Source organism: Heteronotia binoei, chromosome 5, assembly GCF_032191835.1.
Source record: "Heteronotia binoei isolate CCM8104 ecotype False Entrance Well chromosome 5, APGP_CSIRO_Hbin_v1, whole genome shotgun sequence".
NCBI lineage: Eukaryota > Metazoa > Chordata > Lepidosauria > Squamata > Gekkonidae > Heteronotia > Heteronotia binoei.
Genome location: NC_083227.1, coordinates 127107420 through 127119681, shown reverse-complemented (window position 1 = coordinate 127119681; position 12262 = coordinate 127107420). Strand labels below are relative to the sequence as shown.

At 45.8% G+C, this 12262-nt stretch overlaps 1 protein-coding gene across 2 annotated transcripts in view; it reads right to left on the bottom strand.

The window, feature by feature from the left end:
* Window positions 1–1409: 1409 nt before the first annotated feature.
* Window positions 1410–12262, bottom strand: part of MGAT4B (alpha-1,3-mannosyl-glycoprotein 4-beta-N-acetylglucosaminyltransferase B) — a 166113-nt gene continuing 155260 nt past the window's right edge. Inside the window, exons 14-15 of one of the 2 annotated variants that reach the window (XM_060240343.1) lie at window positions 4351–4442; window positions 1410–2477 (exon numbers count right to left, since the gene is read on the bottom strand). In XM_060240343.1, the coding sequence (XP_060096326.1) occupies window positions 2454–2477; window positions 4351–4442 (116 nt within the window). In that variant the 3' untranslated portion in view covers window positions 1410–2453. Of the gene's footprint in view, window positions 2478–4329; window positions 4443–12262 lie in introns of both variants that reach the window. The other variant, XM_060240342.1, reaches the window with a different exon arrangement.

The window sequence follows — 12262 nt, the reverse complement described above, 5'->3', positions numbered from 1 at the left end:
TTAAAAGGAAGCAGTTACGATAGTATTTTAACCTATATTAATATTAGTCATTTACCTCAAAAGCATCAGTAAATTAGTTCTCATGGCAAAACCTTGTTATTATTTTTTTATGAGTATGTTATAGACCTTATAAAGAAATAGTACTTTACACAAAAAGCGATTAAAACATGGAATTCACTGCCACAGTATGTAGGCCACAGGGGAAAAAACAGCTTTAAAAGAGGATTAGATAGATTCATGGAGGATAAATCTATCAGTGGCTCCTAGCCACAGTGACTAAGGGGAACCTCCATATTAGAGGCAGTCAACCTCTGAATCCCAGAGCCAGGAGACAACATCAAGGGGAAGGCCTCAAACTCTATGCCCTGTTGCTGGCTGTCCAGAGGACTTAGTTGGTCACTGTGTGAGACAGGATGCTGGATTAGATGGACCACTGTTTTGAACCAGCAGGGTTCTTCTTATAAGAGCTGCCACTGAGTTTAGCATGCAACCCCAACTACACTCTCCAAAAAGCTGGGTTTTTTGGTACAGGCTAATGAAATGTCTGACTTCTACCACTGTCATCTCAATCAGTGACAGTCTCTGTTATGAGTGAAGATAAAATTACTGACATTGTTCCACTGTTGCCTTGAATGAATTTGCCATAGCTCAATTGGTGCAACCAATTTTTTAACAGCTACTTATGATTTTTAAAGTCAGTATTGTAGCTGGTGGTATCTTACATGACACACTCGTTGGCTTCCAGAATACTTTGCAGAATTTTGCCAGCTCTTGGCCAGATTACACAGGAAGACAAAATCTTCCTTGGTTAATGAATCTTAAGTATGGCAGAATTCTGAGTTTTATAGTTACCTACACAGTTAGCAATTTAATCACAAATTGTCAAGTAGTTTTTCAAGTATGTGATGGTATCATGGTAGTTTCTATTGACCTATGTAAGAAAATGCAAGTAAAGCATGGATGTTTACTACAGTTCAAAGACAAACATAACCCAAGGTTTAGTCTGTAAGGAAGTTGCTCTGACCCCATTTACAGCTGCCAAACCTAATCTAGCCTAGAGCTCCACTTTACTTTCATATCTTCACTTTTTGCCAGATATTTTTTTCAGATTGAATGGGGAATTATGGAACCTAATTATAAAGCCCATCTGCCTTAAGGAAGGAACCACATATGTTTAAATTCTCAGTTACGGCAAGAGAAAACCACCATCCAGCTCTCCAGCGTACTGTGGATAGGCTGTATCATGTAGAGGACGAGTCGGTGGGTTTGGTTTTAATAGCTGACTTCCCCATGCATTCAACTGGACAACCATTCACATTTAAAAGCTTTAGCAAGTATACCTGTAAAATGTTGTGTTTTAATTTCCCCACTTAATAGAACAACTGTTTAAAAAGCTACTTTAAATGGAATTAAAATTTTACAGTGCACATTTTAATATATATTTTATATAGATATACTTGAAAAAATCAAATGTATCCAATAATAAAAAATACAGCACATTAAAGTAGTATAATGCATTCCAGTGTATAGCTAGTGACATTGGTTTTTTTGTTTGTTTGTTCTTAAATTACACTCTAAACCCTACCATTTGAGACCTGGCCTACATGTTTTTCTTCAAAATTCACACCAACCAGTAAACAACAGAAATATGGATGTAAAAGGGTGGACTTTTGCACTCATTCCCAAGGCATGAAGACACTGGAGACTTCCAACATAAATTCTATTGTATGAAGGGGCTGTATCCAACCCTGGCAGGCACAGTGTGGTTTCATTATTTCCCTGCCATGCTGTCTCTCATCTCTGTAATTCACTTTCTTTCAGACCTGTTACCCTTCAATATTTAATCCTCCGGCATGGCCTGGAGCTACGGCTTGTATTAAACAAGGGGGTGGGAATCTGCTCCTCCCCTTCCCACATATACCTCTGAGCTGCTCTGCAGCATGTAAAAGCCTGACGCAGTCAAGTGGGCCTTCTCAGTTTAGCCTTCACACTCTGTAAACCCGTATTTCTAAATGCACACCTTAGTGATACATTCAGGAGTTCAACACCCAGGGGAAGGAAAAGTAGTGGGGACAATGTGGTCCTTGCTTGAGGGAACAAAAAACCCAAAAATCTTTTGACATGGAAATTTCATCTCATTGTGTCTTTCTTCAGCTGCAGAGGCAGCTAGGTACAAGATATGCCAGCATTGGTGAGTCTTCATGTAATGCAGTCCAGCGCCCGCGTGGGAAAAACGCTTCTCTTCTCCTAGTATGTGGTCAGGAAACACAAGGTCCTGCCAAGTTTCACCACATTTTTCTTCCTGTTCTTGGAGCAGCTGTAGCCTTGAGCACGCACCTTTGCTTTACGGGCAGGCTGCCTTTGTTCTGCAATGTTTGCAGTTTCATAGAAGAGAGGAAGAAGGCGGGAAGAGCTAATGACCACTTAGTGTTGCATCTCCTGTCTCTTAGACTTCAGTCAGCTTTCTTCAGGAATATCTGAAAAAAAAGACCATTTAGGGCTCAATGAGTCACTTTGATAATACCAAACATCTTCCTACTGAAGATGAAAACAAGAACTAAGTCCTGGTTTCTTCTTGGAAACAAAGTCTGAAGTGAGACAAATGTTCCCTGTAAAGAACTGGGGTAGAAGCTTTACTGTTGGACAGAAAAATGATTTTAACAAAGCCCCTCTCCAATAACTTAAAGGCAACTGCTGCCTAGAGAGCCTTGCTACAAAGTTCTGTTCTACAAAATCTTTGTTTAACGCCCCCTCCCCCCGCAACAATTACAAATTATCACTTCCTTTCATCTTACTATGTGTGTAACAGCCTACTGAGGTAAGCAAAGACATTCTATGCCTGTGACTCAAGAAGGGCCCATAGGGACAAATACAATACAATATACAGTGGTATTCTTTTAACGTAGTTAATAAAGCATGGGGCATAGCTGTGGCCAAGGATACTTATGCATTCTTGGTACTAAAGGCATTTTATGCAACATTTAAGCAATTATACCATTTCTGTTATTCAGTAGGCTCACATTGTTCCTGCTAAGGACTGGTTCAAAACTTTCAAGTTCTCTGGAAGGAATGTCTGTGGTGGCTTGGAGTTGCGTTTATACGTAGAGCATAACATGCCTCCCAGATCATTACCACAGTTAGCTGAGAGTATGGGCCTCTGTGAATATGGTTGCTAGGAAGCTGTGACTGCATCTACTGCTGGCTGAGTCCTGGCGACAGTCCAGGCACACTGCATGCGAGTGCGTCTGACATGGTGCTAAGAGCACTCCTAGGCAGAGAAAAGATTCAGGCGCAAGGGTTCTTTTTGGTGTTGAGCTTTCCCTGCAGGAATCTTGTGTGGGACCAGGCCCGTAGCTACAAGGGGGCCTGTAGGGGCACAGCCCCCCGACTTCTGCCATGTCCGGGGGGCTGTCTCTGGCCCCACGAGCGATTTGCATGGTGGAGAATTCACTTGCGGGGCAGGCAGCAGAAGCAGTCGGGGCTCTTGGGGGGCCTTTAACTGGTGCCAGGGCCTGCTTCTGCCCCCAGCCCTGGGCGCTATTTTAGTGGAGGGAACGGAGACAGGTGGTGAGAATGATTCTCCCTGCCGCTCTCACCGCTGCCTTCCCTTCCCGCCACTAAAATAGCGTGTCAGGTCAGGGGCAGAAGCAGCTCCCAACCCCTCCCACAAGTTAAAGGGTCAGACCAGCTGGGGGACTGGGGACTGCTTCTGCTCCTGCCCGACAGCTATTTTAGTGGTGGGAAGGCAGGGCGGCGGCAGTGAGAGCGGCAGGGAGAATCGCTCTCACCACCGGCCTCCATTCTCACCACTAAAATAGCATGCAGGGCAGGGGCAGAAGCAACCTCCCGGCACCAGTTAAAGGGCGCGCGCGGATCAGCTGGGGGCAGCTACTGCCCCCGACCCCGTGCTCTATTTTAGTGTCTGTTAGGGAAGGAAGGCCGGCATGAGAGCGGCTCTTGCTGCTGCCCTCCCTTCCCTGCACTAAAATAGTGTGCGGGGACGGGGGCAGAAGCAGCCCCCAGCCTCCCGCACTAGTTAAAGGGACCGCTGATTAGCTGATTGGCGGTCCCTTTAACTGGTGTGGGGGGCTGCTTCTGCCCCCATTCCCCGCACACTATTTTAGTGGCAGGGAAGGGAGAGCAGCAGCAAGAGCAGCAGGGAGAGAGGTGGGAGGGAGAAGAGGAAAGGTTGTGTGGAGCGCTGGGGGTGTGAGTGCCCTCCAACAAATTTAAATGCCCCCCGACCTTCCATATTCTGGCTACGGCCCTGTGTGGGACCTGCTGCTATCAACATTCCTAAGAAATAGTTCCTATAGAAAAGAGTATTACTTCACTCAAGATGATCCATACGGGAGAGTCCGTCTGAATGGTCAGCCGTATTGCTTCCAGAGGCCCAAAGGAAGGGTCTACTTCTCCTTCAGCAATGCCTTTGGAAAAAGACCCTGAGCAAGAAAGGGAAAGAGAGAGAAAGGATGTCAGGACTTCTTCTCAGCAGCAACAAAACCACTGCAGTCAGAAAACCATTTCCCTGGTGAAATGATCCATTCTTTTAGGCACAACCCAGCACCTGCAGTCTTGCCTACAAACATTGTGCATTCAAATAACGCCTGGGAGCCTAAAGTACTGTCCTATCAGAGCAATGGCACCTTCTCCAATGGAACGAATTTCCTGTCCGTGGAGATGGGAAGGGAGATTTCCCCCGCCCAGTCCCCCTTTCTCCTACAGACTGTCTTTGCCCGCCCCCCTCCCCCCATCATCACCACCAGAGTTTCTTCAGGGCTGCTGACTGACAGGCAGGAAGGGCACAGTTTCAGGAAGGGCACAGAAGGCTGCACTGTGCGGAGGAGGGGGAGGGGGAGGGGAAGGGGAAGAAGGAGGGAAAGGAGGGGAAGGAGAAGAAGGAGGAGGAGGAGAAGAAGAAGGAGGAGGAGGAGGAGGAGAAGAAGGAGGAGAAGAAGAAGAAGCTCACAATCTCCTTTACCTTCCTCCCTCACAACAGACACCCTGTGAGGTGGGTGGGGCTGGAGGGCTCTCACGGCAGCTGCCCTTTCAAGGACAACCTCTGCCAGAGCTATGGCTGACTCAAGGCCATGCTAGCAGGTGCAAATGGAGGAGTGGAGAATCAAACCCGGTTCTCCCAGATAAGAGTCCACACACTTAACCACTACACCAAACTGGCTCTCTAGGGGGAGACAGGGAAGTTGCCTCCTTCTAGCGCAATTCCATTTGTGCTAGTTAGGATTCAACCTGTTAGGAACGCAGAGTTCAACTGATCATTCTCACAACTGTGGCTCCAAGACCACTGTTTTCTCTTTAATGCTTGAAGTGGCCCATATCGTAGCCCTTCTTTTGTTTTTAACTGTTTGCTGCGAGGCACATGCATTATTTTCACTTTGCAGCATCACTCAATATCTTTTCACAAGCAGACAAACTTTTTTTTTTAATTAAAAAAAAGGTATACATTAAAGTGGAGCAGACCAAGAGAGGAGTTTTGTTTCTTGTTCATCATTGACAAACTTGCCATAAATTACAATGTGTGGCTGTCGTGTGTTGCTCATCACTGAAACTAGGTATGATGTCATTCATGTTCAACTGCCATGGAGCAAATCTGACTACATTACGCAGTTCCCTGTGATGACTTGCCAAGTAAGGGAGCATGCCTCATTGGTTGTGCTGGCTCCGTGTTGCTGAGTATGTTTGGGCTGCCCTCTCTCATTTGCACACAATCAAACAGACCTGAAACCTCATATTTCCTTTCCAGGCAGCCATCAAACATGCAGCTGTACAGTGACTTAGCGAATGATACTTATGACGATTTCCCTACAAAATCAGCTGAAACTGCCCAAGTGGAAGAATTCTGCCTTTATTACAATTTGGGAACAGGCACAATCCAGATGATCCTGGGGAACCTAAGCACAACTTCCATCACAGAGAATACTGCCTTTGCTCTCCCCAAATGGACAGGTTTTCTAGAAACAGCCAGAATGCCAAGTGAATACAAAACTTTCTGCTACTGCCACCACACAAAGAAATATGACTCCAACAAACAATAGTATATTTCAAACAAGAGATGTTGCAAATTTAATACATGCACCCCATGGAAGTCATTTTTAAAAACTGCAAAGCTTCTATTGTCCAGCAGGTGGCATCAGTTTACAGGTTACCATTTCATATGGGTATTAAGCATCAGCTATTTTTCTTAAATGGAAAAGTATTGGAGGAAATTGTTCCCTGAGCATCTTGAACTGCAGCTGAGGCAAATGTTATGTGATCTTCAAAACAGTGTGATCCTGTATTTTTTAACAGTTCAAGCTCTGATGAAAAAGCAACCCAGGCTGAGAATTGGGGAGGTGACAACTAAAGGATGAAATATTTACTCCCCACCCTGTAACCTGCAGTATTAAAAACTGCAAATTCCTCCCACCTCCATTTATCCACCAGATAACGTGACACCATGTGACTTCCATGTCTCATCCAGGCGTGGCTGTTTACTACTCTTCAACAACTACCCCACCAAAGCCTGTGTGGGACAGCGGTTACAATTTCAGAGTAAGAGCTGAGAAACCCAGTTCAGTTCTCCACTTTGCTGCAGAAGCTCACTGGTGACCATGGACCAGTCACACACACACACACAGCCTCACCTACCACACAGGGGGGTTATGAGGATGAAATGGATGAAGGGAGAATGATGTAAGTTGCTTTGGGTCCCCATTGTGAAAAAGGTGTGAATTAAGTAAATAAACACTGGTGAAGATAGGGGCAGATAAAAGATGGAGAAGGTGGGAAGGAGAAATGGAAGAAGGGAAAGATTTCCAGGAGGAAGGGATGAGGAAATAGTGTGGGGAGGCGAATAACAGGGAAAAGTGAGATGCCCCCCACAAATCCTCACAGGTTTCTCACCATGCAACTGGGCCACAGTTTTCTTAGAAAGATACTGTCAGGGAGGGAAAGAAGGAAAGCTAGATAAAGTTAGATTGGCTGGTGGGTGGAAAGAAGAAAGAAGGAAAAGGGGAGAGAGGTTACAGGGGCTGCAAAGAAGAGAGAAAGAAAAAATAGTTTTTGGAGAGGATATTGGGAACACGACTCCCACAAGTTATTGTGAGTTTCTTGTTTCCGCACCCCTCCACCCTCCACTCAGGCTCCATAGCCCAAGTTTCTCTACTGTGAATGGCGGCAGTACAGTCAGGTACCTCTCAATCCTAGCCCCTGAAGTCCTTCCCTTGAGATGCTGTGGACTGAACCTGAGATATCTGCATGCAAAGCATGTGCTGTTTCACTGAATTACACTTCCTCTAATGTTATCTGTGAAGTATGCATAACCACATTTCCCTTGAACATAGCCAGAGGGGGTCTGATGTCTCTAAACAGTCTTATGACTGAGCCCTTGCTTCCATGCATTTTTAAGGAAAATGTAACTTGATATTTCCATATGGCTTTCCCAGTTCACACAGAGGTGCTTTTTTCTTGTACCTGTGTGGTAAAATGCCACCACTTTCAGCTGATATATGACAACCTTATAGAGTTTCAAGGCAAATGAAATGCAGAGATGCTTTGTCACTGCCTTTCTCTGCAAAGTCTTCCTTGGCGGTCTCCCTACCACGTACTGACCTTACTTAGCTTCTGAAATGTGATGAGATCAGGCCAGTGTCCCCTCTAGGCTGTGTGCATGGGCAGCCACTCATTCACATGGGAACCTTCAGCTCAGCAGCAATCTGGAGCCATGCAGGGACTTGCACTGCCCATTGCCCATTTTAAGATCACAGCAGTTATATTCTGTTCAGGAAGTGAAGTGCTCCGCTCAGTGTGGGGGCGGGAATTAGAGGGAACAATGGATCAAGCTACAGGACACCATTCCACATCCTCTTGTACCTATAGCAGAGTCAGGTCTGCAGCTAGGACATTTTAAGTGGAGGGGCACTGGGGAAAATGGTGAGGGGCTGTGGGGCCAAAAATGACATCACAGAAATAAAATAAAAACAGAATAAAACTGACTTTGTGGGATCCCGAGGCAACAGCTTGATACTCCCCTTCCTCTGCAGCTGCTGAGGCCACGAAGTGAAGGCAGAGTGCAACAGCAGGTACCTATATGAGTTGAGGGAGGATGGGCACGGCCCAGGCATGCACTGAATCAGCCGGTGACATGGAGGGAGAGGGCTTGCCTTGCTGGGACTGAGCGCTGGTGTCATTGCCTGAGCCTGGGGAGGTTCCTTGGTGCAGATGGCGGCATCTTACATTGGCTGCAACTTGCAGGTTGCTGGGCTGGCCTTGCTGGCTCTGGGTGGAAAGCTTCTCTGAGCAGAAACTCAAAAAGGGGGAGGAGGAGGAAGATGACAGCAGCCAGCAGGCGGGGAGACGGTGCCCAAGGAGGGCCCCCTCCAGGAGGGCACAGCAAGGGGCTCCAGAGGTGCAGCACAGACCAGACCCCTTCTCACAAAACAACACCTCTGAACTTGGTACCCCCGACCCGGTGAGGGCTTTTCTCCCCACAGGAGCCAACCCTTCCTCTGCCAATCACACCCTAGATTAAGGCCAGTCTCGGTGTGCTTGGCTACCCTGAGTGGAAAGGAGTGAGCAGCAAGGAGAGGGAAGGAGTGGCCTGAATGGGGCCAGACTGGGGGGAGGGAAGGCAAAGTCGTGTCAATCCCCACCCTGTAAGGCTTGGCTCCCCATCCAGCTAATCACTCCCTAAGAACCAGCACAGCCTTCTGTGCCCAGCCAGGCAGCCAAACATTGATTGGCAAGTGCCTGCCATTGAACATGGCCATGCTGCAGTGCTTCTTCTCTGATCCCTCAGAAGCTCACCTGCTACCTTTAGAGGGCCAGCCTCATAGCTGGAGGGACAGGCTGCGCCAAGCCCAGGCAGAATGGGGGAGACAGAGAGTGAAGCATGCATGCAGGGCCCAAGGAGGAGCACGGGCACCAGGCTGGGACTAGTTTGACCCACCAGGGTGGTCAGTGGTGCGGCTGGGTCCATTGCCTTGGGCTTCAATAGGGGGGGGTCAGGACCCTGGGGCCCCACCATTGCTATGGGCCTGAGCAGAGTATAAGTGAGAAGCTATGCTACAACACAGGAAATCAATCGCCTCACCTTTTTTCTTCCGCTCACATCCAAGTTATTACTATGTGTTAATGTAGTTCTAATAAAGTAGAAGAATCCTGTCCTCAAAAGTCTAAAGCTTTCAGATGAACTCTGTCTTGAAATTAAATGGGTTTCAATCAATGAAAATGGGTACATTCCTCCAAAAAGTTGTTAACTGACAGTGAACCAAAGAGTTCAGCAAAACCACTGGAGCATATACTAACTACAGAAATGAAAATAAGGAGCTGTGCTACTTGTACCAATCCACTCTCTCTGAATTCATGCCACTTGTAACTGAATTGTACAGAACATGAGAGGAACCCTATAAATATAGGGTTCAAAAGAAATGTACCCTAAAGACACTTGCACTGAAACAGGAACATGAAGGTTCCCAGAATCAACATGGGGGACCTGCCAAGGTTTCAGAGAGGGCCTGTGTGGTCAACAGTGCAAGTCAAGGAAGCTATAAAAAGTAAAGACTACACACAGTATGCTGCAACAGCCAAAATGAAGCAAGTAACCATGAACACAACAATATATGAAATAAAAGTATAATATAATAATCAAGTATACATAGAATACATTAGTAATTAAGGTCATTCCAATACATTTTCAGCAAGAAGAGTACCGATGTCCTAATTGAGGTGTATCAAAAGTATTCAAATTCACAACTGGATGAGCAAGCACCCCAAATGGACTCTATTCCAAAGCAGACAGGTCCAGTATAAACCAACTCCAAGCCCGACAATCATTTCAGTATTCCTTTGTCAAGAGCCTGGGATCTTTACCACATATTTGTGGATGGGTACAACAGTTTCAAAATGGAACAGCAAAGCCTTCAGCAGTAACTGGTGCAATGCAAAAATCTTTCACATAGAGGGACAGAGCCTGCTGAGGGAAAATCAGCATGGCTTCTGCAAAGGGAAGTCCTGCCTCACCAACTTTTTGGAGTTCTTTGAGAAAGTGAACAAAGCATAGACAATGGTGACCCAATAGACCAGAGGTGTCAAACTCAGTTGTTATGAGGGCTGGATCTGACATAAATGAGACCTTGTTGGGCCAGGCCATGTGTGTCATAAAGTGTAATGTCAGGTAGCAGGTAAACTTTATAAAGGAACCAGACAAACACAATTAAAGATTTTTTTTAAAATCCTAAAATAAAGCATGCTTAAAGTATTAGCATTCTTGCAATATTGTGGTCAGTATCAAAGCAAGTTCTCCCTCCCCCCCCTTCCTCCCCAAGAAAGGAGCCTCAGCCAATGGAGGAAATAGAGGCTTTGCCCTGTAGCTTCTGTGCAATTGAGAAATCCTGGCAAAGCAAGCTGTGACACAGAAAGAAGCAAGGGAGAAGGAAGCAGACTTGCTTGCAGGCCTGATAGGAGCCCGCCGGATCTGGCCTATGGGCCACAAATTTGACACCCCTCGATAGACATTATATACCTGGACTTTCAAAAGGCTTTTGAGAAGATACCTCACCAAAGACTCCTAAGTAAACCTAGAAGTCATGGGTTCTCTTATGAATTAAAAACTGGTCAAATGACAGGAAGCAAAGAGTAGGAATAAATGGATAGTTCTCACACTGGAGGGAAGTAAGCAGCAGGGCCCACAAGAATCAATATTTGGGCCGGTACTATTTAATTTATTCATCAATGATCAGGAACTAAGGGTGAGAAGTGTAGTGATCAAGTTTGAAGATGACACAAAGTTATTCAGGATGGTGAACACAACGGCTGACTGTGAAAAACTCCACAAACTGGGTGAATGGGTGTCAAAGTGGCAAATGAAGTTCAATGTTGGTAAGTTAGGAAGAGCTGTTAGGAAGAACTTCCTGACAGTCAGAGCGGTTCCTCAGTGGAACAGGCTTCCTCATGAGGTGGTGGGCTCTCGTTCTTGAGAGGTTTTTAAACAGGTGGCCATCTAACAGCAATGCTGATTCTGTGAACTTAGGCAGATCATGAGAAGGAGTGCAGGGGAAGGTACTTTTCCTTCATTTTGCAGGGGGTTGGGCTAGATGACCTTGGAGGTCCTTTCCAACTTTATGATTCAATGAGGTGTAAGGTAAAGCACATTTGGAGAAAAAATCCCATCCAGATAAAGGCTAATGGGGTCTGAACTTGTGGAGACTGAGAGGAAAAATGGTCTTGGGGTCATAGCTCAGTGAAAGTGTCAACCCAGTCTGCTGCAGTGCTGAAAAAGAAAAAGGGACTGAGAATAAAATGGCCAATTTTGTAATGCCCCTGTAGAGATCTATCATGCAGACTAATTTGGAATACTGTGCATATTTCTGTTCACCATATCTCCAAAAGGACTTTGCAGAGCTGGAAAAAAGTACAGAGGAGAACAACCAAGATGGTTATGAGGTTGGTGCACCTTACCAATGAGGAAAGGCTGAAGAGTCTGGGACTTTTCAGTTTAGAAAACAGATGACTAAGGAGAAGACATGATAGAGGTTTATAAAATTAGGCATCAGGTGGAGAGAGTGGAGAAAAATAGAATTTTCTCCCTCTCCCAAAATACTACAACTCAAGGGCATCCAATGAGGCTGATGGGCGGTAGGTTCAGGATGAACAAAAGGAAATACTGCTTTAGACGGAGAATAATTAAAATGTGGAATTCACTGCCATAGGATGTAACGATGGCCACAGGAATAAACAGCTTCAAAAGGGAATTAGATTCATGGAGGATAAATCTATCAATGGCTACTAGCCATGGTGACTGAGGGGAATCTGCACATTTAGAGGCACTAATCCTCTGAATCCCAGAGCCACGAGGCAACATTGGGGAAGGCTTCAGCCTCTATGCCCTGTTTTGGCCCTCCAGAGGAAGCGGTTGGCCACCGGGTGAGACGGGATGCTGGACTAGATGCAATATTTGTCTGATCCAGCAGGGCTCTTCTAATGTTCTTGACTATACATGACAAAAAAGCGTGAAAGATCCTGGGAGTCAAGTCGATGCAATTGACCTTGAGAAGTGAGAAAGTCAGAGCATAAGCAGAACCACCTTGAGAAGCCATGTCAAGCAATATCAGAAGAGACACAAGGCAATGTTTTGGGTACCACTAGGGATGCTGTGAGAACATCGATTTTTGTCTCCTCGAGGAAAATACTGGGTGCTACAATAAACAAAAATTATCTCTCTCCCCACTCTGGTCAAGATGAATTATTAAAAGTCAAAGGCGTGTTT